Source organism: Rhea pennata, chromosome Z, assembly GCF_028389875.1.
Source record: "Rhea pennata isolate bPtePen1 chromosome Z, bPtePen1.pri, whole genome shotgun sequence".
Classification (NCBI taxonomy): domain Eukaryota; kingdom Metazoa; phylum Chordata; class Aves; order Rheiformes; family Rheidae; genus Rhea; species Rhea pennata.
This window is the reverse complement of record NC_084702.1, coordinates 66,234,860-66,249,409: the sequence shown is the minus strand read 5'-3', so window position 1 is coordinate 66,249,409 and position 14,550 is coordinate 66,234,860. Positions and strand designations below refer to the sequence as shown.

Here is a 14,550-nt window from a genome sequence, read left to right as displayed (position 1 = left end):
GCTATAGATGATAGGTAAGAGCAGTTTTTGGCAGACTTGTGTTTGTTTGATTGTTTTAAAGAATCTTTGGGTATATGTTTATTGACAGCGCCCATGAATCTCTTGTTAATCTAAATAAATCATGAGTGCCATATTGCTTCTGTATCAGTGTCGCTCCGTCACTGGGAATGAGTCCCTCCTTGGCACAGTACCCTTAAAGTCCATGCTTTTGTCGGAAGTGGAGTTGTCCTAGGAGTTGTGCTGAGGAGTAATGTGGGACCTGTAATTCTAGATACTTGGACTGGTCTTTAGGTGACTTGGTCGTTTGCGCTCTGTTTTGACCAGGGAGGAAACGGCTGTGTTTTCAGAAGAAAAAAATGAGGGCTTCCCTCTGCATTCCTCCTACGTTTATTTGAAAAAGCTCCTTTGTGAAAAGACATTGGGGGAAGCTGGGAAACAAGCCAAGTGGGAAAACCCATTTTTTGTAGTGATCAGACTTGACCTCTTACAAACCCATTGGTCTTTAATACCATGAGTTCAAGTGTATTTCAAGCACTGAGAAGAGCAGACCCTCACCACCTTTCTCTGCAATTCCTACTTAACTGTGCTGTGAAACCTCAGGCTGACACCACTCAGGTCTCACAAAAAGGGAGTGCATGTTAGAGAAAGTTAAGTTCAGCAGAGGATATGTAAAACTTAAATCATTTTTGGCAGTCTGACAGAAAAAAAATGAGATTTTTGGCAGTCTGTCAGAAAAAAATGAGATCACAGATCTGTCCACTGTGATTTTGAATGTGATTGTTTTGTCCAAGTTTCTTGTGCATGCGAATCACTAAATGCAGGATGAATCTGGAAGCATACTTCAGGCCACTTGCTATGCAGATGATCAGAAAATTCTTTCGGGATCACAGCCAGATTGCAGAAATGAAAACTGAAGGAAAATGTGTATTATTCTGTTAAGTTCAGCTCTCCTCTGAGTCATGAATACTCCCTGTTTGTGTTGTCTAGTGCTTTGTTCATCCTAGTGTTATATGTCCACTGCTTCTCCGGGGCTTGTTTTTCTACTCTTAATATAATTCCATCTGCCTAAAGTCATCGTCATGATTTCTCTCTCTTTTGGTATTTACATCATCCTGAATTTCACAGTAGGTTAAAACATATCCAGCTCAGCAATTTTCCTATTTTCAGCAGAACATCAGATACTCCATGTTTGTAAATTTAAATGTGTTGCATGTATTTCCTTTCGTATGCAAGAGTCCAACCAGGATCCAAAGCATACCAGGCTAGTCATGTTCTTGAGAACTGCTTGATACTCTGATTGTTGGTGGGATTTTCTTAAAGGAAAACTTGCTTGTTAATTTAGCAGGTGTTTTACGTGAAAAATGACATTATTGGCTTCATTTCAGACCATTAAAAGTGAGAGGGGAAAAAAGAGATTATTACTTTAGAAATACTATCAAAGGGAAAAAAAGTAAGTCTATAATAACTCTACATAAGTAGGGGGACAAAATTTGTTACAGTCATTTTCTTTTTGAAAACCATTTAAGAAAGGATGCTTTATAAAAAAACGCAAAAATACAAAAGTTTCAGGTTCTTGCTAAGTCTGATGATAAACTGAGCAGAAGAAAATACTTTATTCTTCTGTAGTTTGTTTTTTAAATTTCATTGGATTTTTCTTGAAGTTGGTAACTCATAGCTCATGATTCATTGCAATAATAAAGCTCTGAATTACTGAATAAATAAACATCCTGGCTGCAGCAATAAATCAGACACTCCAGAAAGCACAGGAGAGATAATCTATGCCAGAAAGTTCTAAAATACTCAAATTGATGCAGTATTCTCTGTGACCCAAGGAAAGTTATTATGGCCCAGATATGGAAAAAAAAAGTGAAAATATCATGTAAGCACTGTCTTTTTCTCAGTCTCTGTGCAAAGATGAACTCAAGCATTTTTCACCATGGAATAAAAAATATTTGAAGAATCTATCTTCAGATATTCAAAGCGTATTTAGGTTTCAGTTCTCATTACATTTGATTGTAGTGCAACAGCTAAATCCCCAGACTGCTCTGAAAACTCATTATCTTTTTTCTGTAAATGTCCCCTTGCTGTGAGAGGTGAATCTTGTAGCAGGACATCTCAGAGGAGTCTCTGACTGGCAGATCAGTAATGCCCTTTGGGGTTGCAGATGTGGAAGGGTATGAACAATCCTCTTAATAACAACCTCTGGAAGCTTTTTCTCTCTCCAGTTCTTAGTTGATATGTGTTGATTGTAACAAGAAACATCTCTCTGGACTGAAGAAGATTGCTCCTGGGAGTTTCCTCCAAATGCATTCCGATAGAGTCAAAAATGACATTTTTCCTTCTCTGATGACTGAAAGCAGCACCAAATTACAACACTTCAAATTTTGTGAAATGGAGATTGTTGAGACTGGGTCTCGTTGAAATCTCTGTAGAATGCAGAGTAGGATTTTTCTAACTATTATATGCAAGCGTTATTCTTCACACAACAGGCAGTCATTATTTTGAAGAAAGGTTAAAATCTGCAGAAGCCAGGAGTAGCTTGAAGCAACAACAAGTTCAAGAATTTACATTTAATTCTGGTCTCACAATAGCAGTGTGAGTTAAAATGATTAAAGGTCAAGAACAAGCACTGATTGAGGGCCAGTATCTTCATGAGTTACTTCATTCGAATGTAACGAGGGTGTGGAGGGGGAATAAACAACAAGAAATGTCGGGATGAGCTTGTGCATAACAAGCACTGTTTTGATGATGAAATACAGATTTGGGGACATAGTGTCATTGGTAATTGATAATACACAGCTGTGTCTGTCTAATGGATCCCAGCAAATCCGTGGCCCTGCTTTTATGGAGTATTGATTCTACTAAACCTAGGGACTGAAATCTTGTTAGATTTGTAAGGGAGACTGCAGTATTTCTGTTGAGTTGCCATCATTCTGGAAACATCCTTAAACAGAGGTGCATTGTAATATTTTCTTTAATTTCTTATTTCCTCTGCCTTGCCACTTGAACTGTCCTCGCACTGCTTGTTTGCTCCCCCATCTCTCACTCACTCACTCTCTCTTTTGGTGATCCCCGAAATACGCAATTTCTCCTCCACGTATCAGGATATTTATATATCAGACCAAGTAATTGTCATCTTCACTATTTAAACTGAGTGACAGTGTGATCGCATCTTTATGTCACCTTAACATTTCATTTACAAATTGTCAGTATTATATTTCTTCTTCTTTCACCTCAAGTCTTTTGCTGCCCTTCTCTGTCTTCTTCTTATACACATCCCATTTGTGTTCTCTCATGCTTCTCTTTCCAAATATATAATCTTATTTTTCATCTTTTTTCCTATTTCTTTGTCCTTCTTTATCTTGTACTTCATCTGTCCACTTCCACTGTGTGTGTTAGCTGTGCTTTAACTTTTGTTTTGTACAAACACTCTCCATATTGTTCTCACATTGGCACTTCTGTTGTTTGCTTTTCTAACTGTGCTGTATAACTATTTGCTGCCACCTCACGCAGCTTTGCTAGTATTGCATCTGCCATGCGCATCTGGTGTGGATCTTGTGCTGGATCCTCAGCAGGCTTCTCTGATCCACCGGGTGCTTCTGAAGGCCTCCTGGAGCTCAAGACTGGATCACCCCTTCTCCTGAAGTCAAACCAAAATATCAGTATCGTGTGAATGCTCATTCTAAAACTGTCAAACTGCCCCTTCTTTTTTGTAGGAAACAGCCTAATGTCAAAACAAGGAAAATAAATAGTTCGATTTAGCCAAGACTGTCATGATGTGCCCTTTCATGGCTTCTATGAAGGTAGCTGTAAAACTGCAGTTCACAAAATAGGATGCATAATCTAACAGTCTTACCCCCAGACTCTCCAACCATCTTCCTGTTGGAGTCTTGGGAGCTGTGCCAGTCAGCTTGGAACGGGATTTGTGAGTGCCAGATTATATGCTCCAGTTTGCACTTCCGGAGAAACCTCAGTTCTGGTTTTGAGCGCTCCATTTTCAGCAGGAAGGTGACAGCCGTGTCTGAGAAGCTCTGGTGGGACAACCCAGTCCTCTCACAGCTGAGTGGCTTTATTGTGCTTCATTACGATAAAGCAGTGGGTTTGCAATTAAATAGCTCTTACCTTTGAACTGGGCTTCAGATGGGAAGTCACTGCTAGATGCACAGGAGAAAGAAGACTGTTGGGGGTTATGTTGTTAGTACTATAGAAGTTGCTTTCTCTAAGAAGGGAATGGAAAACCTTTTGTGATCATTGGTTATTGCACATACGGTTTTCTAACAGGACCTCCTTTGCATTCCTGTAAGAATGCAGCTTTCCTCATATGCCCTACCAGCTAATGTGAGGCAATATTGAATGTCTACCACTACGACAGTAAAAGATAAAAGCACTACTCATTATTATTTTTATATACTTTCTTGAAAATATAATTGCATTTTGAGCTAAAAGTATGTGATCAATTAAGAAGCAATTGCAGTTGTGTTCGTTGCGTTAACTGCCTTTCATTTACAAATGTGGTGTTCTCCATCTATCCACTTGCCTTTATACGTAGGCAGGCTAGTTTTTTTGGCCTGCATATAACAGAATTATGTGATTTTGCCACAGCATATAGCAGGATATGAAAGCATATGCCAAAAAAGCTTGGGACATAGCACATATCTACGTCCTTGCTAATCCCTGCACTGTCTAGCAGCGCTGCAGGCGGCGTCTGTTTTTCCCACAGTTCTGAGCTTTAACTGGTTAATTTTGTTGTGTACCTGAGCAGCATCGTGTGTCTTATCGACAGCATTTCTGCAAGCTACAATGTCTTCTGTTGTTATGGACGTTTAGTAGCACAGAGCACATGGGGAAAACAGAATAGCGATTGCGTTGTGGTGCTGTGGAACAGATCTGCTTCCGCAAAGCTTTTATCCTTTTCACCATATCAGTCTCACAAAGATAAAAGGAAGTTTGTTCTGAAAGAGAATAACTGTCTATTGCATCTCTGTTGTTCAGTGTTATCAAACTCCAGAACAGGATTTTGATTTTTTTGTTCATGAACTATGTTGCAAAGTTGTTAAAAATTACTTCTGGCATTCCCCAAAACTCTGAGCCCAGCCCCATGTTACGCAGGGATGCTGATGTATCATTGCTCTAAGTAGCAGTCACTAAAATAGTCTTAATGCAGTGGTTAAAACACATCACTAGTGTTTTAGGCAAGCCTTAGGAAAGCACCAGTATTTATCAAGAAGCATTACAATATTTAGACTAATTCCATAGGCAAAATACTGTCTTACCTTCAGGTCTCATAGCAATATAGTATCTATTTTAGAGTCACTAAACTTCCTTTCTGTTGAGGACATCATGTGAAAGGATCTCACTCATTACTGATATGAAAGAAATTCTTCTTCTTTTTCCCCAAAAGTTGTTCTGAAACTTTGCTACTGGCCGTTCATGGCAAGGGTGCACTAGATCAAAAGTCAGATTAGGAAGCAACCTAATTAGGAAGTGACCTTGTGGTTGTCTCTGCCTACTGCATCCCACTTCTCATGTGTGTGATGTCTGTTAATATATTAGTACTGGACTGTACTTAAAAATGTCATCCACTGACAGCAAATGTTGTCTATTTTGTGCAATTTGAAAGAATCAGAACTTCCTAGTACCAGTAATAGAAATTATCTTGCTCTTATTGAAGTAAATTGCACCAGCATTTGTTGAGCTTAGTGGATTCAGGAGCAGATCCTAATTGACAGAACAGTCACTTTCAATGTACAAATTTGAGCTATGGCAAATAACCCTCCAGTTTTTCATAACTATTTCCAATTTTAGATGTAGTTCTGCTACTTTTTCATCTTTCTCTGTTATGCTCTACAAATGACGCATTGTGTATGCTTTGAGAGTTGATCATATGAAGATATATATTGTTGCATAAGGTTTCCCCTATCACTGATTTTCATATTAGAACATGTTATTGAAAGTGTAAGTTTGTTCTAAGTTTGATAGGTATTGTAAAAGTTCTGATAACGGACAATTTTACATAAAGCTTTTAAAATCACCACGACCAGAAATACTTCCTTGAGTTCAGCAAAAAAAATTCTCTTTCTTCATTTACTGATTAAGTTAGCGTAGTGATCAAGTCAGCTTGATTCTTTTCTACGATCATTATGAATTTACCTGCACCATACTGGTAGGAGAAGTTTCTTTGCAACTCTTGTAATGCTCTGCTGCTGTTCTCACAGATCTGTTAGGGCTCTGGCGGCAGCAGGATTTCCCCCAAGGTGAGAGTAACCTGCTCGGTTATACTCAGGTTATAAACTTCAGTTCCTGTTGGTATTTAACAATTGCTGCTCTACACTCGTGGCCAGCTCCCTTTAACGTTAGATTTTTGTTAGCAGGACTTCTAAACCAAACAATACCTAAGACAGACTATAACTCGAGGAAAATTGATCTGTAAAAGAGTTGGCCTGCTGAGAAGGTTAGGTTGTCTTTAAGACTTTTTTTTTGTTTTGCAGGCCATCTAAATATTAATTTCTGTTAACAACAGTTACAGTATTCTGTTTTTAATGATTATATATAGCATTGAAACTACACTAAATGGAAAACTGCAAGCTGATGACCTACAGACAAATGTAAGAAGAGATGTACATCTGCATTCCTGATTCTTTCCATAAACCACACTGTTGTTTTGGCTACTGTGTTGGCACAGTTTATTCAAGCTGAGCCAGAGTTGGACCATAGCTAATCCGTGGTCATAACAAAACGAAAGCTGGGTGGGAAGAGACTTTACTCGTATGCAGCGTGGTTGTGGTAGCGTAACATTTTACCTTCCACCGAACCCTAAGGCAGGACTCGCTTTCCTCTCAAACTTTTCTATCAAACTTTCTTAGCAGCCATAGTGGAAGCCACAGAGTTTCTAGTCCTTTTCCGTGTTTTCTGCCATTGAATCTGAGTATTTTGCCAAGTGTAAGAGATTGCAAACTACTCCCATATGCAGTGTCTTAAATGCTGTGACTTGAATGCAGTGATTGAAATTTATGTTTGTGACAATCCAAGCAGAATTTATTCAATCAGGTGGGAAAAGAGGGAGTATGTATTTGTGTTTTGTTTTACTTTTCTGGTCTATTTTAAATCTCGGTTTGACAGCCTTTACCTCAGTAGCCTGCTGCTTTTATGCCTAAACACATTCCACTGAGCTGTTGTGCTCATTTATCACATTCTAGTACGGTTTGTTCAGAAGATGGAGCTCACACAGGGTCCTGTAAAATGTTGATAATTGATTTGGGGGGAAATAAGGAATTCAGGAGATCTACCTCAAGAGTGCCAAGCATTAAACAAGTCAATTTGACGAAAGTTTCCTCCAGTCTGTCACAAAGACCTGCTGTTTTGAAAGCTGAAAATTTGGCACACAAACTGGAAATGATCAATCAGAAGGTAATTTTCTTTACAAACGGAAGTAGTCATAAAATACCAAAATAAAAATTATAAACCACTAAACTAAGAGTATATGAATCCTAAACAAATCTGTTCTCTGCTGAAAAATTCTTGGGCCTGTTGAAGGAGCATCTGTCCAGACAAAGCAGTAGGAGTCTTGTCATGAGAAAGTAGACAAACAAGTGCGACTTTAGGAATACATTCCCCTAAACTTAGGCTGTAAGGGACCACATCTGAATTTGTGTTCAGGGTGAATTGCGAATCCTGTCTATTGTAATTGATGCTAATTCTGGCTACGCTATAATCCATTTTTCTAGAAGAGTTTACATATCTTAAAGTCCTTAATTTAGCTCATATATAAAGCTGGTGAGTTCAGCTGCGTTCATTGTTAAGATATAATAGAGCCTAAATCTAAACTCCTGCTCAATCTCCAAAAGCGTAAGTGAAGTTTGACTCCAGCTGTTACTCAGTCATGTTAAGAAATGATCGTGTGACTTCATATATAGCTGGAGATGAGGACATGATCTGCATGGACTTTAAATATTTTATGTCCTAGTTACAAATACAGTGCCAGCATCAACAGAAATATTCTAATTTAGGAGGATGTTTTCAGTATATCATTTTCTTAAGTTCTTACCTGCTTCAGTGAAATTGTCTATATTTGTTCTTGGTTCTCATAGCTGAGGATAGAAACAGGAAAAAACGTAACATATACTTCTGTGCACATTATCTGTTTATAGAAGAAGGGAGAGACTCATTTCCTTGATTATAGGTATTATGCAATTGAGGCAATTTTAGTGATGTCTCTGAAGGAGGTGCACAAAATTTCATTTCTTTTTCTTTGTTTTGGGTTTGATTTTACATTAAATAGAGAAGAAATGTAAAGTTTGAAAGCTGGAACATTCATGAATTTTAAAAACGATAAATATAATAGTGTTCCTGGATCTTTTATTCCATTTTCTTGTGGTTATATATTATAGTAGTTTGTAATTTCATTATCATGTTTTTTACCATAGTATTTTTACTAGGTAAAAATCTATTTCAAGAATGATGTTAAAATATATAAAATCTCAGATCAAGGTCAGCCAAAAGTGTTTGGGGGATTTTAGGCCTAAGCTGTCAAACACTGAATACATGCCAAACAAAACAATGTGCAATAGTTAAAATGTTTTATTTCAGTGTTTTCTGAAAAAGAACAATTTGATCTTTCCATTTGCTGCAACATTTCTGTGTAATTTTTTTTTCAATTTAAAAAAGAAATTTCTTTACAGTTCAGTAAAAAGGAACTTTCTAGCTAAGGAAATCCTGTTCGTTTAAATTGTTTAATCAAACATCAATTAGTTTAGGTTGACAAAAAAAATATTAAATGCTCTTTCGGTTTAGCCACCAAACTTGCAAAATCTTTTATTTACACACTTCTGTTCAGGCCTTGTTCAATGTCCAAAGTGTTAAATCAGGCGATGATATGGAGTAAGCAAATCAGAAATTCATAGTATTCATATATTAGTTATTTTTTGCCACTGTGGATGGTTAGCAGTGTACAGTGTAGAGGGGACAGTTTGAACCATTAAGCTAAAGAAATACAAGTTGCTTTGTCTTTCAGTGTCTGCAGTCTGTAAAAGCCTTAAATAAAGAGTCAATGTGCTGTAAGACTCCACATGCAGGAATCCTCATACATAGGAGGAAGCATCTGTATTGTGGATACTTTCTTCAATTTTGAGTGTTTAATATTTTGTACCAAATATTTACAGTTATGATATTGCAAAAATATTTGCGAAGACCTTCACATGCACAATACAGTAGCGTTATGTTCCTCACTGGCCAGGGATCATTTCACCTATCATCAGAAACGCCCAACTCATGACAAAATTTTAGGTGCCTAATGCTGAAATTTTCTTAGTAAATGCTCGTGTTTCCTAGCTAGTCAGTGAAAAGAGGTAGCCACTTCCATGTGCATGAATGCCTCTCTGGAAATCTTTGCAGGCTAAATAGAAACCATTGGTATTTTTGGATGACTGCTTCGTAAAACCATTAGATCATTAAAAATCAGAAAAAAATTAGGTACCTACTTTGGAAGCAATGAATCATACTTGCAGCTTTTGTTTTTATTTTTTTCACGAAGATTAATAAGGTTGACTAATTGTACCTGCCACTGCATGATCCTACATCATTACAGTTTTGACAAAGAATAGAAATCGTGAGTAGAGAAGCAACATGTGGCACAACAGGCACATGCTTAGAGTTGCCCTTATCTCTCTTAGAGCAAGGTTGTATCTACACAGTGTAGCACAGGCAAACCTGATCTCAGTTCAAGGTACCTACACTAAGTTAGCCCTGCAGAGCCTCATACATTGCAAAACTGTTCAGCTGGGTAAATACTTAGGTTGTAGTTAGTCTAATGGTGAGCTCTGGAGCACCACAGTTTCTTTAAAGCAAGTGCTGGGCTAATTCAGGTATGTCTGTACTGAACTACAGCCACAGAACTGACATATCCCCACTCTGTGTATGAAGCTGTGATACTAAAATTTCCACACTGTACAATAGTTTTTTCTGTCTTACTAATTTGGCTTTTTCAGGTATAGTCACCTAGATAGATGCATGTAAGAGGATTTTAAATCTTGCCTCATTGTGCATAAGTAATTGAAAGAAAAAGACAATTACTTGTAAAAATGCCAAGGTTTATTTTAACAGCATGTTAGTCTGGTTTATGTATTTAAGTCTCATTCAGTCTGCTGGCGTTTTTCATGACAGATCTTCTGCGGTGGCCACAGATCAGCAAGTGCAGATCACCTGAACTGGAGACATTTTCTTGTTATTGGACTGATGGAGATTTTTATAACCTAACTGCTCCAGGAACAATACAATTGTTATACATGAAAAGGTAATAAAATGAAAAGAACAAAAGACTGAAAGAATAGAAGAAAGAAAGAAGTCATATACTTAGATATGCCTGCTATCTCATTGCTTTCTTGCTATGGTATAAACCATACTGCGTTTTAAGGGCATAAAATTGTGTTTTAAATATGTATTTTTCAATGTTAGAATTCTTTGTTAATACTAAAGCCTTTTGCAGTGACCAGTCTCACTTGGGAGATAATTACGAAAACATTTTTTGTAAATACAGATCCATGTTCCAGAATCTGAGTTTGAACACTGTATGGCTTGAGAAGGGAGTGTTAATATAGAACTTCAGTTTATTTCTTATCAACCTAACATGCAGCAATGGGATTCATTATGTCTCTGCATTATGTATGTGGATTTTGGATCCAAGCCCCTCTCAAATTTTTATTAGTTTTATGGAAGCTTCACTGATCAAGTGCTAGTTTAATTTTTGAATGTGTATGTCCAGGAGGTCTGCTCTGAGACTGGGGATGATGTTTTATTGAGTCTTGCTGAATTAAATAGCTTAGATTCACATTTTCCTTAAGCATCTGTAATTTTCAAGTATTAAAGTGAGCAGCCTGAAAGAGGACATACATATTATCAGTACTGGCTGTTAAGGACAAAACCCTCTTGTTCACATGAACTAGAGGTGGATGTGGATTTATGTTCCAACTAATGTACTGGTTTTCATACTTTTTAAAACTTTCCACTAATGATGATACATTTCCTTAGCAAACTTAAGCTTAATGGCAAAGCTTGCTTTCCTAGTTACTTTTCCTGGGTCTCTCAGAAATACAGGGACTCAAACTAAAAACCACTGTTTAAGTGTAAATGATTAGCTGACAGTTGTTAGTGGCAAGCACCAAGAGAGTACAGACTTTAAAAAATACTTAAACTGTGATAAAGCATTGCCACGTAAGTTGAACACATTTCATCTTTGCCGCAGAAATAAGTATATTGAGGTAAAAGATGTGAACTGAACATATTTCTGTTTTAACTTGCAAACCACATTTAAGGCTAAGGACACAACTGTACCACCTAACCCAGTCTCATGCATAGAGCAGGCCATATTATCTCCTAACACTTGCATCAGGTCCTGACTACAGCATTTCTTCTAGAAAAGCGTCTAGTCTCATCAGGTAACTGCAAGACCTGTGCCTAGTGGCAAGAATGCTCTTTTTTCAGTTTATGTAGCATCTACATTTCACATTTGGGTTCTTAAACAGCCACACAAGTACTGAAGGCTGCACTTGGCAATCCTCCTGTGCAGCTTGAATGGCTCTTAGTAAGAAGAAACATTTTAGTTATACTTTTTTAAAAACAAGACTGTTATTTCTCCAACAAACATCTAAAAGTATTTGTAAAGATCCCTATTCAGTCTACATTTGGTCTGAGAGTAGTGGTAGAGATGAACAACAGCAACAGCAGATCTATTCACTGTGAGTTTTGTTGTGACACCTGTCACTTTTCCTGTAGAACATTTCTGACAAGCTGGTCCTTCCCGTTTTGCTTTCATTGAAGACATTTTGGGGTTTGGACCTGCTAGATAGTTTCGGCTTGGCCACCTGAAAATGACAGTATACACTAGCAGTGTTTCTCTGTCTGAAAATTCAAGCCAATATTTATGACTCTGCTAGGTTGTCTCTTCTAAGAGGTGAAATGATTTATATGAATATGATATTACTTTGCAATTCTTTAATTTACAAATAACATGACTTTCTGAACAAAGTCAGAATGGAAAAACATAAGTAGTTTGTTTGCTCGTAGTTCCGAGCCTGTGTCGTAGAAGTCCTGTATCCCAAGGAGCTCAGCCTCTCCTCACTTGCAGCGCTGCGTTTCTCTTCCCTGGCACGGGGTACAGTTCTCCGCTGGTTTGTGCCATGTCTCTTGCAGCATTCGCCCTTGGGCGCTTGCCAGGGTTAGCCATCAATACGCCAGTGCCTGCATTCGCGTTCAGTTCCTCAGGGAAACTCACTCCCCTGGTTGAGCTTTGCAGCTTGCAGTACTGATCGGCCTTACAGACTGCCTTCCAGTGCTTCAGATCTCATTATGCAGATGAGCATCTTGTTGCAATTTAATTTAGCCTGGATAGCAGTTGCTTAAAGTATTACCTCTGAATATTCCTTCAGCAGCACCATCCAAACCATGGAAATGCCACTAACAGTATATGAGAATCTAGACACATCTAGCTTGGATAGCAGTTTGGCTTCATTGTAAATCACAATAAATATTGACATATATTTCTCACTTCCATGCAAGTTACGACTTACCAACAATGTGTCTTGTAAAATCTATAATTTGTATCTTACGAAATCTATAAATCTCTCTCTCATTTATATTATGTTTCTATTGTCATTCTAGGAATGATGAAGACTGGAAAGAATGTCCTGATTATATCACTGCAGGAGAAAATAGCTGTTATTTCAACACGTCTTACACCTCTATTTGGATACCATATTGCGTTAAGCTTGCCAATAAAGATGAAGTATTTGATGAAAAATGTTTCAGTGTTGATGAAATAGGTATGCTTCCATTTTGCATTTTAACTCTATTTTTTTATACCACAGTAGGATGGTTCTATAAGGTTTCTTATTATTCATACTGTATTTAATTATTCTCTCTCTTGGGAAGGTTAGTTTTAAAAAAATACAATGTATAGAAAAAGATTTGGTTTTGTAACATACATAATGTGATCCATATGAGAAAGTATTGCCCAGAATGAAAGAATGCTAAAAGGATAAAAGTAAATGTGTGATTTGTCTTTATGAATACCAGTGGTCACTCAAATGTATGAAGATGAGTTTGCCTTTGCTGTCACTCCAGGCCCTTTCTAATGGATAGTACGTGCTCTGTTTTGTATGAGCAAGGAGAGTGTCATAAAATCTTGATTCTGCAAAGTTCTGGAACCAAATATGTTTTCGTTCCTGAATCAGCACTAGTCTGCAGAATCAGCATGTCTCGCATTTCTAAGCTAGAGCTTATATTTATTGCTATATGAATTGTGACTGTCCTTCGACTTTTGGATGTTACTGTTTGTTCAGATCAGGGATGTACACACGTGCAATTAACATTTTATTCCTGCAAGTGACTAGAATACCCACTGTTCCCTTTTCTTCAGCTTAACCAAATCACAATCATTTTTCAGATACGGTACTTTATCATTGAGCTTCTACACTATTTCTGAAGTAGTTACAAAGTATGTAACTTCAATTATTGTTTTTATTCATAGTCAGAACTCCAAATTTAAATTTACAGATTTAAATTTTGATGGACAATTGTGTATGTCTCAGTGCTTTATAAGGTGCTATTGGAAAAAACAGTGTAATAGGTGATACATTCTTAGTCTTTATTAGTCATTTGGATAAGATTTACACAGAGCATATCTGCCTCCAAAGCAGGATGCCTTCTTATTACCAAACTTCTAGTGAATTTGTCATTAACTTGTAGGATTAGATGATGATCAGCAAATGTGTGGTTAATATGCTTTTTAAGTCCTGAAATCATTTAACAGTGTATAGCAAGAATGGTCATTTCACATTGAAAACTGGCTGTTTTATTCCAAATACTCTGTTTAAACAGTACTACCTGATCCCCCTGTCCACCTTAACTGGACTCTGCTAAATACTAGTCAGACTGGGATCCATGGGGATATCCAAGTAAGATGGGATCCACCACCAACAGCAGATGTTCAGAAGGGATGGATTACTCTGGAGTATGAATTGCAGTACAAAGAAGTTAATGAGACAAAATGGAAGGAGGTATGAAGCAAATACTTCTTATGTAAAAGCAGCACAGTGCAGGCTTGTTCTGTCCCTAACACTTTTGTACTATTATGAAAAGTAACAGGTTTTTAATTGCTAATTAGATAATACTTTAAGTCTTAAACAATATACTCAGAATCTTCTGAGGTTTTCTGGCAAATACCATAACTTTTCATGTCCAGATAGCTGGCACACATAAGAGACCCTGAGATCCCTGTGTTAGATTAGAAAGTATAGTAATAGTCAGATATATACAAGTTTTTCAAGGATAAAATATTTCTCTATTAGATTCCTAAATCACAGCTATTTGAAACAGTGCATGCTATTTTTAATAGCTGGAATAGGTATTTTATTCTTGGAAAATGTCACAATGTCTGTCCAGATTTTCCAGGGTATCTGTAAAATTCTGGTATTTATGAATTCTTTCAAATCTTTCAAATGATTTTTTTTTTAATTACCTATAATTTAAATTTTGATATAGTAAGCAAATGCAAGCATG

At 37.2% G+C, this 14,550-nt stretch overlaps 1 protein-coding gene across 6 annotated transcripts in view; it reads left to right on the top strand.

Moving 5' to 3' along the window:
- Positions 1-14,550, top strand: part of GHR (growth hormone receptor) — a 130,799-nt gene that overhangs the window by 103,700 nt on the left and 12,549 nt on the right. For all 6 annotated transcript variants that reach the window (XM_062600019.1, XM_062600014.1, XM_062600015.1 and 3 more), the window contains 3 exons: positions 10,159-10,288; positions 12,652-12,812; positions 13,870-14,048. In XM_062600019.1, coding sequence (XP_062456003.1) covers positions 10,159-10,288; positions 12,652-12,812; positions 13,870-14,048 — 470 coding nt within the window. The remainder of the gene's footprint in view (positions 1-10,158; positions 10,289-12,651; positions 12,813-13,869; positions 14,049-14,550) is intronic.